Source organism: Delphinapterus leucas, chromosome 15 (genome assembly GCF_059928025.1).
Source record: "Delphinapterus leucas isolate spDelLeu-1000000601 "Yukka" chromosome 15, BTC_Dleu_Yukka2, whole genome shotgun sequence".
In the NCBI taxonomy this organism is placed as follows: domain Eukaryota; kingdom Metazoa; phylum Chordata; class Mammalia; order Artiodactyla; family Monodontidae; genus Delphinapterus; species Delphinapterus leucas.
In genome coordinates, this window is record NC_143143.1 from 88,533,420 (window position 1) to 88,551,671 (window position 18,252).

General features: G+C 47.4%; 1 protein-coding gene across 3 annotated transcripts; it reads left to right on the plus strand.

Annotated features, from left to right (window-relative positions):
- Positions 1–532: 532 nt before the first annotated feature.
- Positions 533–17,355, plus strand: PCMTD2 (protein-L-isoaspartate (D-aspartate) O-methyltransferase domain containing 2). Of its 3 annotated transcripts, XM_089897230.1 has the most exons (7): positions 554–630; positions 870–944; positions 5,326–5,662; positions 10,198–10,300; positions 11,659–11,830; positions 13,593–13,716; positions 16,443–17,355. In XM_089897230.1, exons 3-7 carry the CDS (start codon positions 5,356–5,358, stop codon positions 16,820–16,822), a joined length of 1,086 nt encoding a protein of 361 aa, XP_089753356.1. In that variant the 5' UTR covers positions 554–630; positions 870–944; positions 5,326–5,355; the 3' UTR covers positions 16,823–17,355. The 3 variants fall into 3 exon arrangements, with proteins under 3 accessions (XP_089753354.1, XP_089753356.1, XP_089753355.1); XM_089897228.1 differs by lacking the exon at positions 870–944 and having other exon boundaries at positions 533–630; XM_089897229.1 differs by lacking the exons at positions 554–630; positions 870–944 and adding an exon at positions 954–4,379.
- Positions 17,356–18,252: the final 897 nt, after the last annotated feature.

Here is an 18,252-nt window from a genome sequence, read left to right on the forward strand (position 1 = left end):
AGGCGGCGGTGAAGCCAGTGAGGGTGGGTGTGCAAGCCGGGGCTGTGTGGACCCCTCGCAGGGGTGGGCATGGTAGGGGCTCCTGCCCACTTCAGCTCTCCCTGGCCTGCAGCCATTGGACCCTCTCTTGGCACAGCTGGATCCTTCCGGTCCTGCAGATCTTCGCTGGAATGTCCCTTCCGTGTCATCCAAGCCACAGTAGCCACCGCCGCCGCCAGTTGCTGTCCATCCCCTGTGTTTTCATTTCTTCCTCACCGGTCGGTCCCCTCCTGGAAGGTCACTTCCAAGGAGTGAGCCCTGCCTGTCGTGGTCACAGCTGAGTCCTGGCTCGCGGTGGGGCGCGGAAGAGTTAACGCTCACCTGCGGCTGCCCTTTGACTTCCGCCTCCCAGCGGAGCGCGTGGCCGGCCGGGACGTCTGGATGGGGCCCTCCGCTGCGCCGTTGCCCCTTTAAACGCTGGACCCAGGCGCACGCGCAGTAGGGCGTTCGGGCGCGCAGGCGCAGTGGGGCGGTGGATGTTTACGGCGGCGGAGGTCGGGGCTGCGTAGTGGGAGGCGGACTGGCGAGGGGCGCCAGAAGAGCTGCAGGTGCGGCCCAGCGGCCGATTCCGCGGGCCCGCCGAGCCAGGAGGTACTGAGCCGCCGCCGCCGCCGCCGCCGCCCTCGGCCCGGCCTGCAGCGGGGTATGGGGGGCGGTGCGGCCCCTCGGCCCCCTCCCCCTCTCTCCCTCCTCTCCACCCCTCCCCTTCCCGTGGTCCCGGGCTCCCGGACCCTCCCCCAGGGCCGCCCTCTCTTCTCCCCGTCTTCCTGTCCTCTTCCGCTGTCCTCTCGTTCCCCACCCCCAAGCATAAACACCCCTCCGCGTCCCAGGCGTCTCCCGTCGCCCCTCCCCCCTCCCCGGGGGTCCGCCCTCCAGCGTTCCGGGGGTTCCCGAGGTCTCTCCAGGTGCGCATTGCTTACACCCCTTGGGTTGACTTAACTCTCCAGACGCGTAGCTCGTCCCTGACTTACTAAGTAGGAAACATTTGCAGTTAGCACGGCAAGTGGAGAGTTACCAAGGTTTGAAACAGGTTGTACCTTTTCCGAAGGTGACAGAGTCTGTTAAGGAAGTATTGGCCCTTCAAGCCTTGGGGACTTAGCTTCAGGCAAGACCTGAAAGACGCCTTCCGTTGGGAAAGGAGAGCTCGCCGGGCTTTGGTTCGTGTGTTTTGTTTGTGTTTGCGAGGGCCTGTGTCTCCCGAGTTGATGTTTGCACATCAGAGAAGTCCTTTATTTCCCCCCTTTGCTCAATGTGCTTGTCAACGTTTTCTTCGTTCTTTTTGACCAAGGAGGGGCTGAAGTAAACAACTGCATTCTCAGTGTTGGGTAGACCGGCAGGTCCCTGTATAAACAAGTCCGAACTTGTGGCTCTGCTGGGGGGAAATAGAGCCATACGCTAGGGTGGGAGGGGCCCTTGGAGATGGTGGGTTTCGGCCCCTGAGACCAGCGCCTGGGCCCCCTCCCTGCTTGTACTTGGCGCGGGACATCCCTGGCGGGGAGAGACTCCTCGTTCTGACAACGTGTCAATGTTTTCAGTTCCAGTTTTAGAAAGCATTTTTTTGTGTGTTTAGTAGAAATTATCTCCATCCAACACGTGTTCCACTGGCCTGGCTTTTATCAGGCTCATTCATGTATAGTGTGTATATGGTAGCCTTTCGAGTACTTGGGGGAAAAAAATCCCTCTGCATTCCTTGTAAGAGTTTTGGTTTTCAAAATGAAAGAAGTCTCCATTTCTTCCATTATTCCTGCGGCAGGAGGTGTGGTTTTGGTTCCTTCTCCCCAGCTCATCTTCCAGCTGAATTACTTTGTCCATGTTGCCCTTAATAAGTAGCCTGATAAACCCAGCGTCGACTTGAATCTTGGCCCCGGGTATCAGAGCTGCATGCTCCGTTAGCCTGGCCACTGTCACAGCCTCCTCGATTGTCCACCTGAGACCTTCCGATGCCTGGTCCTGCTCCAGATGGCTGAGCGCTGTCTCCTCCCTGTGCCCTTACGGCTGGTTTTGGAAGAAGCAGCATTAGAGTAAGGCTTTCTTGTTGGGTGGTGCCCGGTTACTGCGGAGCGGTGAATTCAGGGTTGCAAAGTATAGTCGAGTGCAGCATCCGAAAAATGACTTGCCATTACTTTGAAAAATTGAATTTGAGTGGCTTGTAGGTCCAGATTTGGTTTGGCAAGGACATCTCTTAACCTGTTGCTGGTGTTTTTGGTGGCGTTAGGACTGATCACATTCGTGGTCAGTAATAAGCAGTGATTGTTTCCAGTGTGAGGGAGTGTTAGATTGCCAGGGAAAGTTAATAGTAAATATCAGATCCTACAGGTTATCACGTGCAGCCTACCAGTGGCAGCAGATAGGGTTACCACGTAGTTATTTCGTCTGTCATTTTGGGTAGAGATTACCAGTGTGTTCATTGGTAAAGAATTTTGCTCCCTTGAGGATTTTTTAAAGCTGTATTTGGTGTGGGGTAAAGAACATAGGCCCGGGGTTGAATGGCAGCCCTGTCCTTTCGCACTGGTGTGTGACCACGAGAATAACTTCTCAGTCCCAATATGCCTAATAATGTCGTAAAGCCAAAATGAGGTCGTGACGGGCAGGTGGTGCCTATAAAAAGGTTGTAGTTAGTTGCTAGTTTTACTAAAAACCTAGCCTTTGCACGTGGAATAAACTTTCAAAGTGAGGCAAAGTTGAAAATAAGGGATAAATACTTAATAGACAATGAAACATACCCAACATATACTCCATGTTTGCTTTCTGAGGATAGAACATTATACTTTGCGGGCTTCTGGGTGAAGAGGTGGCTTTCAGGTCCGTCCTGGAGGATGTGTGGGTGCCAGACATTTCCCTAAAGCAAGCAAACATGACCCAACTTTTTACTGGTGACCCCAATTTTAAGATGACTGTCCAAGACTAGGGCTATAGGCCTTAGCCTCAGAACTAAGTGGCTCACCCAGGATTAAACTTGACCTCATTAGCACTTTATCCCATCTGGCTAAGTTAACTGGCCGTGGAGTGTAACCAGGAAGGGCTCTGAAACAATTTAGAGTGGGGGTGAGAATCTAATAATTGGAAGATCCTAGTGATTTGGAAGTCTAATATTCAGCTCTAAAGTCTTTAATTTATTTTATATATTTTTATTTTTTAAATTAAATAAAATTTTTTTATTTTTGGCTGTGTTGGGTCTTCGTTGCTGCACGTGGGCTTTCTCTAGTTGCGGCGAGTGGGGGCTACTCTTCGTTGTGGTGCACGGGCTTCTCATTGCGGTGGCTTCTCTTGTTGTGGAGCGTGGGCCCTAGGGCGCGCGGGCTTCAGTAGTTGCAGCAAATGGGCTCAGTAGTTGTGGCTCGCAGGCTCGGTAGTTGCTTAGTTGCTCTGCGTCATGTGGGATCTTCCCGGCTCAGGGGTCGAACCCACGTCCCCTGCGTTGGCAGGCGGATTCTTAATCACTGCGCCACCAGGGAAGTCTTCAGCTTTAAAATCTTGACGATGAAGATGAACTGTTCCAGCCATAACATAGAAGAGCGTTTGTATTAAAAGTCCCACCTTTCACACATTTTGTGTCCTTGTGAGAAGCTGAAGATTAGTCTGTGTGGTCGGTGGCTTTCATTCCTGGGGAAATCTCTCCCACCACAACTGCCAGTTTTGTGTGTGGGGTGTGTGTGTTTGGAACTCTTAGTTGTGGCATGCGGACTCTTAGTTGTGGCATGTATGTGGGATCCAGTTCCCCGACCAGGGATCAAACCCGGGCCCCCTGCGTTGGGAGCGCAGAGTCTGACCCGCTGGACCACCGGGAAGTCAGTGCTGTTTTCTTTTTTCCCAGCAATTTGTATCAGATGTTTTGTAAACATTACCATTTTATTTGAAGTAAAAGTCCCTAGGGTAAGTATAAAATTGGAGTTGTTTAGGAAGAGTAAAACCTCTACAGGTGAAGGAGCATTTTCGCTGTGAACTAGAGGAGGGTACGCGGTGTTCTGGTAGCCGGCTCAGAGGGGAGCACGTGCTGTTGCTTTGTCTTCTTGAAGGCGGTTGGGAGGAGAGCGGAAATGTACTTTCCGTTGTTGACGAGCTGGAAAGGTTGTGTAGTAGGTATTGATACTTCGAGGAGTTGAGGGAGTTCTAGTAGCAGCTTCTCTTGCTCCTAAGCTGTAGCCTTGAGACGGGTGCTGTGTTCGTCACAGTGAGGTGTGTGTCACAGTATGTTTCGTGGGGAAGAGGGTTTTGTGGGTGTTGTTTTTGCCTGAAGTTTGTACATCAGAACGTCCAGATCGGAGCTTGAATGGACTGCTTGACTTGGTGTTTATGTGCATGTGGGATGTGGAGTTGCTGGATAAAATATAAGACAGCAGGTAAATTTGAATTTCAAATGAACAATGAATAACTTTTTATTATTTGTTGACCTGAATTAAAAAAAAATTTTTTTTTTTGCTTTTGAAGATTTATGTACATAAAAAGGATCTACAGCACTTGAAATATTCAAAGAGGTTGATATTAGAATGATTTTCTAGTAGACATATCTGCTCTCTTTTTATGTTTACATTCAATGATTTTTCCATATGTGGATATATACCTGTTAAGATAGATACATATTCGGGATTTCCCTGGTGGTCCAGTGGTAAAGAATCTGCCTTACAATACAAGGGACGCAGGTTTGATCCCTGGTCGGGGAACTAAGATGCCACATGCAGCAGGGCAACTAAGCCCGGCACCATAACCACTGAGCTCGTGTGCCTCAACTAGAGAGCCTGAGTGCTGCAAACTACAGAGCCCACGTGCCCTGGAGCCTGCGCGCCACAACTAGAGAGAGAAAACCCACATGCCACAACTAGAGAGAAGCCTGCATGCCGCAGTGAAAGAGCCCACATGCCGCAACTAAGACCCGACCAAGGGAAAAAAAAAAAAAAGAGATTGGTGTATATTCAAGATGATTTTAATCCTAAATGCTTGACCTTCTAGAATGATGACTTTTAGTAAAGTTTTGAATTCATACTTTAATGATGTTTTTAAGTCGTCAGCTATGTTTTAGGTATTGCATGTTCATCTGTATTCAGTCCATACTATAAATTACAAACTCATTTTTGGATGGATATAATTGAATTTCAAATTTAACTTTTTTTTTTTTGAATCTGGCATTCTTGGGAGTGGAGGAGGGTAAGGTGGGAGGGGTGGGTGATGACTAAATATATTCCATCTGTATTACTTTCAGAATTCAGAATCTGAAATTGGTATGTGTTTAGAACTTCTATTGCTCCGCTCTAACCTTTAGTATGAATTGCCCTTTTAAAAATCGTAAAGCGGCAGCTTTCCGTAAGCGCGGTCCCGAAGATGGGAGGTGCGGTGAGTGCTGGTGAAGACAACGATGAGCTGATAGACCATCTGAAGGCGGCGCAGTACATCCGCTCCGAGCTGGTGGAGCAGGCCTTCCGAGCTGTTGACCGCGCCGACTATTACCTCGAGGAGTTTAAGGAGAACGCGTACAAGGACTTGGCGTGGAAGCACGGTAACATCCACCTCTCCGCTCCGTGCATCTACTCGGAGGTGATGGAGGCCCTGGACCTGCAGCCTGGCCTTTCCTTCCTGAACCTGGGCAGCGGCACCGGCTACCTCAGCTCCATGGTGGGGCTCATCCTCGGTGAGTCTGGCTCTGTCCCACGTAGGAGGGAGAGCCTGCCGGCAGCGTGTCCTTTTGTGGAGACCGAGTTGTAACTGCCCTCGGCCTTCCAGGCCGTCGTGGTGTGCACACAGCCCCTGGGTGGGGGGTGATTGTATTAATCGAGAAATCGCCATAAGGAACAGAAGCGTCCTTCTGAAGCTTTCCTGTCCCCCCAGCCTGCACCTCCAACATCTGATCGGCACACCCTCCTTTTGGACAACGGAGGACCTAGACATTGTATAAATCTGGACCGTATGGTCATTTCTCGATTAATACAGTCACTCAGCCTGCCCTGTCATGGTCTCTAAACAGGGAATAGTTAACTTTAAAGTCCCCTGGAAGTTAAAGTTCTTCCAAGCAGTTTTTGTTTTTGTTGTTTTAATACTAAAAAAGTTAATACTTGTAAGTTGTTTATTTTTAAATATATTCCAGGGATGGGAAGGATTTCACAAGTTATCTCATTTGAAGCCATTTAGCCTGTTTTCCCAGGTTTGCTAAATATCAAAGCTTTCGGCTTAAGTATCTTAACATCGTTACCGGGTCAGTGTAAGATTCCGAATATTGGCGATTTCAAGTAATAACGGCTTTAAAGTCATGTTTAAATCATTAGTGGTCCATCACAATATTGTTTCTTTGCGGTTGATACAGGCACTTAAGAAAATCTTAGCAGTAACAGTTGCTTTTTGTGGATATGGAATGAAACTTTTGGTTTCTTTATAAGTTCATATACTTTAGAATTTGCTGAAGTTTTGAGATTCTGATCATCTGACTTTAGGCTATAAATTGCTACCCTCAGATTATTAAATGTGAATTTTTTTTTTTTAAGCTAAATGCTTTTTGAACTTAACTTGGATTGAAACTGCTTTGCAAAGGGAGCCAGGGTTATTCATCATTCTGGAATTAGTGAATTGTAATTCCCTCTGTTGGAGCTGAAAAATTGGAGGAGCTAAGGATAAGGTGGTCAGGTTATCAAACTGGTTAGATTAGAAATGCTGTTGAAAAGAACTGAAATGCTCAGGAAAAGGTGACTTAAAGTAAACCTCAGCTGACCTGCTGCACTTGATGTTGTGTAGAAGTTACAAAGAAATGGCTTACAATTGATGTTGCTGTTTGTCTTTTCTGAGTCCCCTCTTTCTTGGGAATCTCACTAGTTATTAGGGGAGGAGAGTTCTGAAGGAAGGAAAGCTGTGTTTTCGGCTGCAGTGGACACTGCGTGGTGCTTTGATGTATTTGAAGGAGGTAACTTGAGAGTTTGCATTCACGGGTAGCCATCTTGGATCTGCAGGGAGAAAGCTGCGCGCACTGCACCGTTTTCACTGTCTGGATGCTGTGTGTCCTGGGCCTCCCTGTCTGGTTCATTCAGCCGTGACGGTGCTTCGTGCAGATCACTGCAGAGGTGAAAACCTTGCTGGCCTCCCAGTGCCTGCAGATGTGAGGCTTGAAGTGTTTCATTTGACTTAGGGGTTCTTATTCTCTGACCGCAGCCCTTCTGCCACATTCCTGTGCTCATTCTGTGGCTCCACCCCTTTGCTGAGGGCGCTCCCTTCTTGAGGTCCCAGTTGGTGGTGGGGAGGACGCAGCACTTGTCAGCTTAACCTGAAAGTGTCGTGTGATGTCGTGTGATGCTCTGCTTGGGGGGCCTTGTGGGACTAGTTTCAGTGTTGTGTCTTTGGTGCCACCATCTTGACCACCCCCTGTACTCCCTCTGCTTTTAGTTCTCTTTTTATTGGGGTGGGTCAGGGGATATGTGTTTTTAGTCTGGTGTGAAGCTTCTTGGGAATAGGAGGTGTGTCCTCAATAAGTGCCTAACAAAGGTGAGGGGCTGATGAGAACGTGATGAGAGGGGGAAAAAAGGCCAGTTTTCTTGGTCTCTGGCAAGTGACCAAGAGAGCAGCGGGGATGGAAACGGAATAATGTGGATGTGATATAAACACTGGAAATGTGACTTCTCAAGTAGGCTGTGGTTTTTCTTTTTATAACTATGTTTATTCTTTTTTTAATGATATTTTATTTATTTATTTAATTTATTTTTGGCAGCGTTGGGTTATTTATTTATTTATTTAATTTTTATTTATTCTTGCTGCGCACGGCTTTCTCTAGTTGCAGTGAGCGAGGGCTACCCTTTGTTGCGGTGTGCAGACTTCTCATTGCGGTGGCTTATCTTGTTGCAGAGTGTGGACTCTAGGTGAGTGGACTTCAGTAGGTGTGGCACGTGGGCTAAGTAGTTGTGGCTCGCGAGCTTTAGAGCACAGGCTCAGTAGTTGTGGCGCACGGGCTTAGTTGCTCTGCGGTATGTGGGATCTTCCTGGACCAGGGCTCGAACCCGTGTCCCCTGCATTGGCAGGCGGATTCTTACCGACTGAGCCACCAAGGATGCCCGTAGGCTGTGTTTTGATGAGAGAGTGTTACAGCAGCAGCTCTGTACGTGACAGGTGTTGAGAAAGGAGAGCGCGTGAGTCATCCAGCAGAGGCAGGGAGGCCTGGGCCTGGGGCCAGGCTGCTGCACCAGGAAGGGGCCAGATGAACCAAGTGGCAGAGTGCAAAGCTGTGGGCGCACAGAGGGTTGCATTTACCAGGATTTCTGTTGGACTGTAGGGTTGAATGCTGCACTGTGACTTTATATGTATGTCTTTTATTTATTTTTTTATAAGATGTTTTTGATGTGGACCATTTTTAAAGTCTTTATTGAACTTGTTACAGAATTGCTTCTGTTTTATGTTTTGGTTTCTTGGCCCCGAGGCGTGTGGGATCTTAGCTCCCCAACTAGGAATCGAACCCGCACCCCCTGCATTGGAAGGCAAAGTCTTAACCACTGGACCACCAGGGAAGTCCCTGTATGTCTTTTAAATAAAACCCTATGTGCCCTGTTCATTTTCACATGCAGATTTTTTTAAATTGAGGTATAACTTACCCGTAGCAAAGTAACAAGTGTGAAGCGTGGAACTTGGTGAGTTTTTACATCCACCTCCACGTAAGCATCACCCAGAACAAGATGCAGAGTAGAGTCTGTGCCCCAGAAGTCCTCATGGCCACCGCCCCATAGCAGGACCCCACCCCTCCAGAAGGGGGAAGATGCTCACCTCCGTCACACAGATGAGCGTTACCTGTTTTGACGTTCATACAAATGTTTTTATTTTAATTTAATTCAATTTAATTTATTTTTTAATTTCTTTTTTGCATTTTTAAAAAAATTTATTTTTGGCTGCATTGCGTCTTCGCCACTGCGCGAGGGCCCTCTCCAGCTGCGGCGAGCGGGGGCCGCTCCTCGTTGCGGTGCGCGGGCCTCTCACTGCGGTGGCCTGTCCTGCTGCGGAGCACGGGCTCCAGGCGCGCGGGCCCCAGCAGTTGCGGCAGGCGAGCTCAGCACCCGTGGCTCGCGGGCTCCAGAGCGCAGGCTCAGCAGCCGTGGCACACGGGCCCAGCTGCTCCGCGGCATGTGGGAATCCTCCCGGACCAGGGCTCGAAGCTGTGTACCCTGCACTGGCAGGCGGACTCCCAACCACTGTGCCACCAGGGAAGCCCTATTTTTATTTTTTATTTAAAAAAATTTTTTGGCTGTATTGGGTCTTCGTTGCTGCACGTGGCTTTCTCTAGTTGTGGTGAGCGGGGGCTACTCTTCATTGCGGTGCGTGGGCTTCTCATTGCGGTGGCTTCTCTTGTTGCAGAGTACGGGCTCTAGGCGCATGGGCTTCAGTAGTTGTGGCACGTGGGCTCAGTAGTTGTGGCTTGCGGGCTCTAGAGCGCAGGCTCAGCAGCTGTGGCACACGGGCTTAGTTGCTCTGCGACACATGGGATCTTCCCGGACCAGGGCTCGAACCTGTGTCCCCTGTGTTGGCAGGCGGATTCTTAACCACTGCGCCACCAGGGAAGTCCGACCTTCATACAAATGGATTCTTACAACACAGAGATTTAACGAAGCTGTTTGTGTCAATAGTTCTCACCGAGATTTAACCCAGAGGCGTTTGTATGTGGAGGAAGCGCTTTCATCAAGTGGGCTCCCAACTTTTCTCACAGCTTTATTTCCAGTTACTGATAAATTTCTTTTGATTAAAAAAGTTTCATTTTGATTTTGGAATTATAGTTTTATTTTAATGATGATTAAAACCTATTTTGTGAGAATTAAACACCACATCTGAGTGTTTGGGGAGACCTTTGATGGAAAACAGGCCTGTGTCCACTTTCATTTGCAAATACATGCTTCTTCTTTAATTCATTAGTGGCACTTTGAACTCTTGGTTACAGGCCTTGGCTTTTTTACATTTTCAAATGATTCCGTAGAAGTTTGAGGACAGGGAGATCCAGGCTTTAGGAAGCTGTGGGAAAGAGTATTGGTGATGTGGTGAGCAGAGGCCAGCCTGCATATTTAAATATTGGGCTGGGTGATTTAGGCCCAATAACGTGTATTTCTGTAATTATACATGCCAAATCAAATGTGTTGTAGTCTATGAAACAGAAATAAAGAATAGGGGTTCTTGCCCTAATTCTACATGTTTTCTTATCCTGAAACCTTTTAGGTCCTTTTGGTGTGAACCACGGGGTGGAACTCCATTCAGATGTGACAGAGTATGCGAAGCAGAAGCTGGACTTTTTCATCAGGACAAGTGACAGCTTCGACAAGTAAGATCAAATCTGTCTGTGGTTCTGGGTGTCAGTTATAACTTAAACTTTGGATTAAATGGAAAGAAATCAGTTTATTACTCTTCGTGTTCCGGGAAACATGATTAAACTGTGGCAGGAGAGTCAGGGATATGTGTGTATCTGTTCTAATTATTCTTAAAATATTTTGTGTTCTTAAGGGCCTTACGTTTTTTATTTATTTATTAATTTTTATTTTCTTTACAAATTTATTTATTTATGGCTGCGTTGGGTCTTCGTTGCTGTGCACAGGCTTTCTCTAGGTGCGGTGAGCAGGGGCTACTCTTCGTTGCGGTGTGCGGGCTTCTCACTGTGGTGGCTTCTCCTGTTGTGGAGCACGGGCTCTAGGCGCACGGCTTCAGAAGGTGTGGCATGTGGGCTCAGAAGTTGTGACATGCTGGCTCAGTAGTTGTGGCACATGGGCTTTAGGGCGCAGGCTCAGTAGTTGTGGTGCACGGGCTTAGTTGCTCCGCGGCATGTGAGATCTTCCCAGACCAGGGCTCGAACACGTGTCCCCTGCGTTGGCAGATGGATTCTTAACCACTGTGCCACCAGGGCAGTCCAAGTTTTTTAATTATGATACCTGAAGGTAATTTCTCACCAGTATAAGAGAACAAATAGAATGTTCATTTTTCCCAATTTTCGTGTTTCCAGTAGAGACAACATTTTATCACCTACTTGTTTGCAAAATGGAATTGTTGCATTTGTCTTTATTTTTTTATTTTAAATTTATTTATTTATTTTGGCTGTGCAGGCTTTCTAGTTGTGGCGTGCGGGCTTCTCTAGTTGTGGTGCATGGGCTTAGTTGCAGTATGTGGGACCTTAGTTCCCTGACCAGGGATCAAACCCGGGTCCCCTGCGTTGGGAGCACGGAATCTTAACCACTGGACCACCAGGGAAGTCCCACATTTGTCTTTAAATGGCACCATGTAGCTAGCTCTTGCATTTTAAAACAAAGCGTTAAAGTTCTTATTTTAGGGATTAAAATTTTTAGAAAAACCAAATATAATTTTCCCTCTTTTTACTCGGTTAGTAGATCTTGAATAAGATAATAAAATAAGATAATAAAAATAGCCAGTAGTGATGCTTGGAGCTTGGGTGATTTAAGCTTGGATTGCGCCTATGATATTGACTTTCACAATATTTGGTTTGGAATTTCTAGGGTTCTGCTTATTACTAGCGTAATTCTTCCTGAAGTCTGGGGTCCAGCTTCTGCCTCTGATCTTGCTATGTTGCTGTGGGATTGTGCAATGAAAACATACCCGTGTTTAGTGTAGATTTACTATGTAGGCTTGTTCTGATGTGATATATTTAGTTGTGGAAAACATTGTTTGCTTCAGGTTTGACTTCTGCGAGCCCTCCTTCGTCACTGGCAATTGCCTGGAGATCTCTCCAGGCTGCTCTCAGTATGACCGGGTGTACTGCGGGGCAGGCGTGCAGAAGCAGCACGAGGGGTACATGAAGAGCCTCCTCAAAGTCGGGGGCGTCCTGGTCATGCCGCTGGAAGAGAAGGTCAGGTCCCCACGTAACCCACGATTTTGCACACTTAGCTGCCTGCCAGCGTCGGTTCCGGGGGTCTGACGTGCACTTTCCTTCGTAACTCTTGTAACAATGCCCTCCATTTCACTGAGGATGAGACAGGCCGCAGAGGCAGCCAAGGCGGGGCAGGTCCTGACTCAGGCGGGCATCCCAGAGCCTGCACTGCAAGGCTGACCTGCCGCCCTCTCTCTCCTCCCTCCTCGTCTTTTCTGTCCTCTCCCCCTCCTCCCCCCGCCCCCCCTTAGCTATTCTTTTATGCTTTTTCTAGTATTGGAATTACAGTACACATAAAAAAATATTAGAGTAATTCTATTTTGGTAGCTAGTCTAATTGTTAAATTCCATGGTGGCGGGTACTGTACAGAATCCCTTGCTGAGTGGGAATCTTGTCCAGGTCTACTTGGCTATGCATGTTTCTGTATGTTTTAGATACTGTGTTTCATTGGGAAAACAGATTGCCATAAATGAGCAACCTATCCGTCCCAAACAACTAGGAAAAACAGAAATGACAAATGTTAGGAGATTGTGCGTTTTGGTGAAATTTTCTTCAGTTTTAAAATATTAGCATTCAATTCATTTTGTTTGAAAAGTAATTATTTATTTTAGAAAATCCAGAAGATGTGAACATTAAGAAAAGCTATTCACAGTCCCTAATGACTGTTAGCGTGTGATTCTTGTAGCCCTCTCCTCTTAGTTTGTATCCTTTCAAAAAGGTTATTGTACACTAAGGTGTTTTACTTAACAGAGTTTGTGAATATGATTTTAAGTTACTTAATATTCCACATCATCGTTTTTTAGTGCTTATGTGGTAGCCGGCTGAACCATTGACCAGTTAATTATCTGGCTCCTATAATCAGACATTAGGTTGTATGTCGTTTTTATTGTTATTTACTGTTACGTAAAGACGGTAGTGAACGTCCTTAATAAAAAAAAAAAAAATATTCTTCAATATTTCAGTTTGTATCTGCAAAAGATAAGGGCTCTGTGTTTTAAAACTTCATAACAAAACCGTTATCAACCTAAAAAAGTTAATGGTAATTCCTTAATATCTTGAAACGTCCAGCTAGCGTTCAGGTTTTCCTGATTGTCTCAAAACCAGGCTGAACAGCTTACTTGAATGGGACCCCATTTAGGGCTGTGCCCTGCACTTGGTGGATTATCTCTTCGGTGTTGTTAATCTCCAAGTTTTCCTTCTTTCTTGCAATTTATTTGTTGAAGCAATCAGGCCATTTGCCTTCGAGAGGTTCCTGCTGCTGTTCAGTGGGGGCGAGATGATCTCTTTCCAGTTCCCACCCTCCAGAAACCACAGCCAGGGACTCCGTCTAGGCTGAAGCATCACAGCTGGTTGTGAGGGTCTCTAACGACTTGTACTTGAGAATCGCCCCATCTCCTTACGTTTCCCCCGCCACACGGACTTTTTCTGTAGAGTCCAAGAAGGTTGTCTCATCAGAATCCCCACATTCCTTCTCTGATTGTTTCCTCTTGTCACCCGTTAACTTCTTTCCCTGTTAGATATATTTTCTGTACTAGAAGCTTGAGTATATTTGCAAGAATATCATTAAGTTATGTGTAATTCTTGCCACATCGCATTATGGGCACATTGCAGGCCCGTATTGTCAGGGTTTTTCATTATTAGTGTCTGTGTTTTTTCAGGTTGTGTATAGGAATGATTATATTTAAATCAACACTACCAGTAGTCAGACCTTTTGAATCTTCTCGTTTTGTCTTTGGGATAGTTGACTAAGATAACTCGGACGGGTCCTTCCGCCTGGGAAACCAAAAAGATTCTGGCTGTGTCTTTTGCTCCACTCATCCAGCCCTGCCAGTCGGAGTCAGGAGAATCAAGACTTGTCCAGTTACGTGAGTATGAAGATTCTTGCTTACTGTTTAGATCTTTTCACTGTCGTTAGAATTTGAAGAGAAATAAAATTCATAAGAAACCTTTTAATGTTAAAGAACACTTTTCCACCCATTGAAGCCTTTAAAGTTTTACAAGTGATGTTTAAAAAGTCACTCAAAAAATTATAGTCTACGTTTAGCCTATTTCGGGTTATTTTAGGATGTTTGTGCTTGCTATTCAAGGATGAAAAGGAACCCCTAGAAAGAAAGAGAAGGGAAGAGAAGCGTGAGCAGAGGCACACTGGCCGTGAGCTGGACGTCGCTGGTGTGCGGGGCACGTATGCCGGGGACGTCCGGGTTAGGGTTAGGGTTAGGGTCAGGGTCAGGGTCAGGGTCAGGGTCAGGGTCAGGGTTAGGGTTAGGGTTAGCAGCGTTTGGCTGCCCTGTGTTATTTGAAGCCACGGGATGGATGTCAAACCAAGGACTAATAGGCGTAAGCGGAGAGGAGCTCGCCAGAGTGGGGGTCGTGGGAACGTGAGGTGGGCAGGTGGGTTAGACCCGAGTTTATCATGTAGGTGGTAGAGTCCGTCCCATGTTTTAAATAGAAGATGTGGGGACTTCCCTGGTGGCACAGTGGTTAAGAATCCACCTGCCAGTGCAGAGGACACAGGTTCGAGCCCTGGCCCGGGAAGATCCCACATGCCGCGGAGCAACTAAGCCCGTGCGCCACAACTACTGAGCCTGCGCTCTAGAGCCCTCGAGCCACAACTACGGAGCCCATGTGCCACAACTACTGAAGCCCACGCACCTAGAGCCCGTGCTCTGTAATAAGAGAAGCCACCGCGATGAGAATCCTGAGCACTGCAATGAAGAGTAGCCTCCGCTCGCCGCAACTAGAGAAAGCCCGCGCGCAGCAACGAAGACCCAACGCAGCCAAAAAATAAAAAACAACCCCCCCCCGCTCAAAAAACTCTAAATAGAAGATGTGGCACCTCTGTATTCTGGATTCCCTGGTGGTCAGGGGAGGGTGAATTTGTCAAATGTGTGCTCCCTGAAAATCCCACCGGAATGGGTAGGCAGGCACTGCCCGTGGGTGGGGAGGGCACCGCCTTCCAGAGCCCCTGCAGAGTTTCAGAAGGTGAGGTCACAGGTGGGATCTATGACAAGTGTGTTGATCATGCCTGGGTAAGAATCATGAAGATGTGGAGGGTACCCCGAGATGTGGGTTTTGAGGCTTCAAAGCAAACGTGGCACAGTGAACAATGTCGATGCTATTTAGGGCTCCTGAAGGGAACTTGTGATCTTGTCTCCCGGACCAGAGGTTCTTAGACGAGTAGAGTCACGTTGATGAGGGCAGTGCACACGGAGGCCGTGAGGATGTGGTCGTGTGCTGCACAGGGGATGGGGTCAGCTCTCGGATGGACGGGTGAGTGACCAGACTGCAGGCTGAGCTGGTCAAGAGGCCGCTGGGATTTTCTGGGCAAGAGATAAAGACTGAAGCTAAGACATGGGGCTCTACAGTGGCAGGGGCTCAGGAGGCGTGTAGGGCCTGTCTGAGGGAGGAGGTGGGCCTGAGGTGGCTGGCATGTTATGGAGGCGGGTCTGCAGGAGGCCCTGACCCCAGCAGGACTGGGTTAGAACCTGGGGAGCCTTTGGCTGCCCTGTGTTATTTGAAGCCCACGGGATGGATGTCAAACCAAGGACTAATAGGATAAGCGGAGAGGAGCTCGCCGGGCTGGGTGGAAGAGGAGGAGGCCAGGGGATGAGGCGGCCCCCACCGATGGCACCTCAGGGTGAGCTGGAGAGGCCAGAGCTGGCCCTTGGGAGGTCTGAGAAGGGGGCGACAGCAAGTGGAGTGGCGGGGGAGGAGTGCTGCCGCCACCTCCTGCTCGGCCGAGTCGGGGTGTCAGGGCCGCGCGAGTGCAGTGTCCTGACAAAGGGGAGGAGGGTGCTGCGAGCCGGGGGCGCCTCCAGGGCATTGGGCGCTGAGCAGGTTCTGCTCGGGCCTCTGTGATTCTGGTAAGAGATGTGGGCAACAGAGGAGCCCTCCGGATAGTTTGGGTTGTTACTTTTTGGAGAAGTTAGGTTCAGGGGGGTAAGAAGTGGTGCTGACTTTCAGTGTCATGCATTTAAACACATGGCCCCTAGTGATTCTCTTCCCCTCAGAAGAGCCCTTATATTGCCATGTGTGTATTGCCTACACATTTGCCTAAATTGAGCTTTAATTACCAGATTTTATTTTTCCTTGATGTGCTTTGGGACTTTCGTTCTTAAAAATGTTTTGGAACTGCTTTTTCTCTACTTTAATAAAAAAGGAACAAATTCTTAAATTTCTGAAATACTGTGAAAATATAAAAACAGATAAAAGAATTGTAGAGCCATGTGGTCACTGTATTTTTACTGGATGAGACAATGCATCACTGAACACGGCAAATAGGGAAATGAAGCCGGTTGTCAAAGAACCAAACGCTGTAACCCTGGTTCTTATTCTTCCATTGATTGATTAGCCAAGCAGTACTGCTTCCTTTTCTTATCTGATTTAAAGGTCAGTGCATTTGAAAATATCTTTGGAAAAATACCATATGAATGCAAATTAGAGTATAATTAACATTTGCCTACAGCACTGTCCTATTCTTGTAATGTGTTTGTAAATACGCCAGTAAATGAAAATGTGGTTAGAATTTTCTCAGGTGTCTAGACCTTGTGGTGTCACGAGGGTGAGGCTGACGGTCTCGCTGTCTGCACAGCACCCCTGGCGGTTCGCAGCCTCCAGGACCTGGCGCGCATTGCCATCCGGGGCACCATTAAGAAGGTCATCCACCAGGAAGCTGTGAACAAAAACGGGAACAGACTGAAGAACACTCCCAGGTTTAAACGGAGGAGAGTTCACCGCCGCCGAATGGAAACGATTGTCTTTTTGGACAAAGAGGTGTTTGCCAGTCAGATCTCCAACCCCTCTGATGACACCAGCTGCAGAGACCTGGAAGACGAGCGGCAAGAAGAAGAGGTGACAACCCCGCCGGACACCAAGCCTGAGCCCCCGGTGAACTTCCTGCGTGAGAAGGTCCTGAGCCTCCCTCTGCCAGATCCCCTGAAGTACTACCTGCTTTATTACAGAGAAAAGTAAGTCTGTGGTCCAGGGGAGGAGGTCAAGCCTTCCTGGAGGGCTGCCCGCAGCAGGTGCACTGGAGAAGGAAGGGGCTCCCGCTCTGCATCTCGTCTTCTCGTCTGTCCTTGACTGTCCTGTAGAGTTTTCATCCAGTCATCTGATTTCTGTAAACACAGTCTGACAAACATAAGGTGCAAGGGGGGAATGTCTCAAAAGGGCGAGAGTCTCCTGGAGGAGGGGTTGACTTCACACTCTCAGGAAATGCTGAGGTCTACACGTGGAGGTGGCCTGGAGACCGTTTCTTACACAAGGTACTCGTGTCTGCATCAGAAAGGAAAACTGAAGTTGAAATTAACCTGTGTTTCTTATATTTATGTTTATGTTTCTATATATGTTAAACCTTTCCTAACATTTTGTATTTTGTATTTACATGTTGGTTTGTGACTTTTAAACCAGAATTTGGTTACAAGATATATATATATATAGATATTGAATATAATATATGTGAAATAATTTGGTATTGATCTAATAAACATAAAGGAGAATCATCAGTGAGTTTCCCTGTGTGTCAGCACCTTTCTCCAGAGTCAGTCTGAGACACTACTTTCTGTTTTCAAACAGATGAATTATATATATAGTCTGTGTTGTCTGCAAGCTCTATATTGTAAACCACATTCTAGACAGTGGCTGACTCTTATGTTTTGATTAGTCTGTATTTTTATATGTGACTTTCGTCTTGAAAGTAGTACAGCCATAGACATGTGCAAAACAAATAACAAATTTATAAATATTAAGTATATAATGTAGAAATCAGCTGTGTATTTAAAAATATTTTTGCCCATCTGGAGGGGATTAATGCAAGGAATATGAAACAAAGGTTTTAATGAACTGATATACAACAGATACCAGTAAAGGTACCAATAAAGGTACCAATAAAGGTAGTTACGACGCTTTAGCCTTCTTGGCATTGCTTCTGTTTCCTGTGTGGAATTAAAATTCTTGGCTACATTTTGTTTTCAAAAATGTTTTAAAATAAACTTTAAAAAATTAGAATCAGGGCTTCCCTGGTGGCGCAGTGGTTGAGAGTCCGCCTGCCGATGCAGGTGACACGGGTTCGCGCCCCGGTCCGGGAAGATCCCACATGCCGCGGAGCGGCTGGGCCCGTGAGCCATGGCCGCTGAGCCTGCGCGTCCGGAGCCTGTGCTCCGCAACGGGAGAGGCCACAACAGTGAGAGGCCCACGTACCGCAAAAAAAAAAAAAAAAATTAGAATCCTGTACTTTCTTTCACCGTTTGCATTATTGCTGAAGTCTGTACCATTCTAGCACACCTAGGGGAGGCGTGATATGTGATTAAACACAGGAAGTTGGAATAGACGGAGTGGCTACATGAGAGCATAGGCGTCTGGAGAGAGTCTGGTTAGTTTTTTGGCACGATTTCCCCCTATCG

Coding starts and splice junctions, on each gene's coding strand:
- PCMTD2 (XM_089897228.1), top strand. CDS start 5,356: ATGGGAGGTGCGGTGAGTGCTGGTGAAGACAACGATGAGCTGATAGAC. Junction 10,301..11,658: donor ACAAGTGACAGCTTCGACAA/GTAAGATCAAAT, acceptor TGTTTGCTTCAG/GTTTGACTTCTGCGAGCCCT. Junction 11,831..13,592: donor TCATGCCGCTGGAAGAGAAG/GTCAGGTCCCCA, acceptor TCTTTGGGATAG/TTGACTAAGATAACTCGGAC.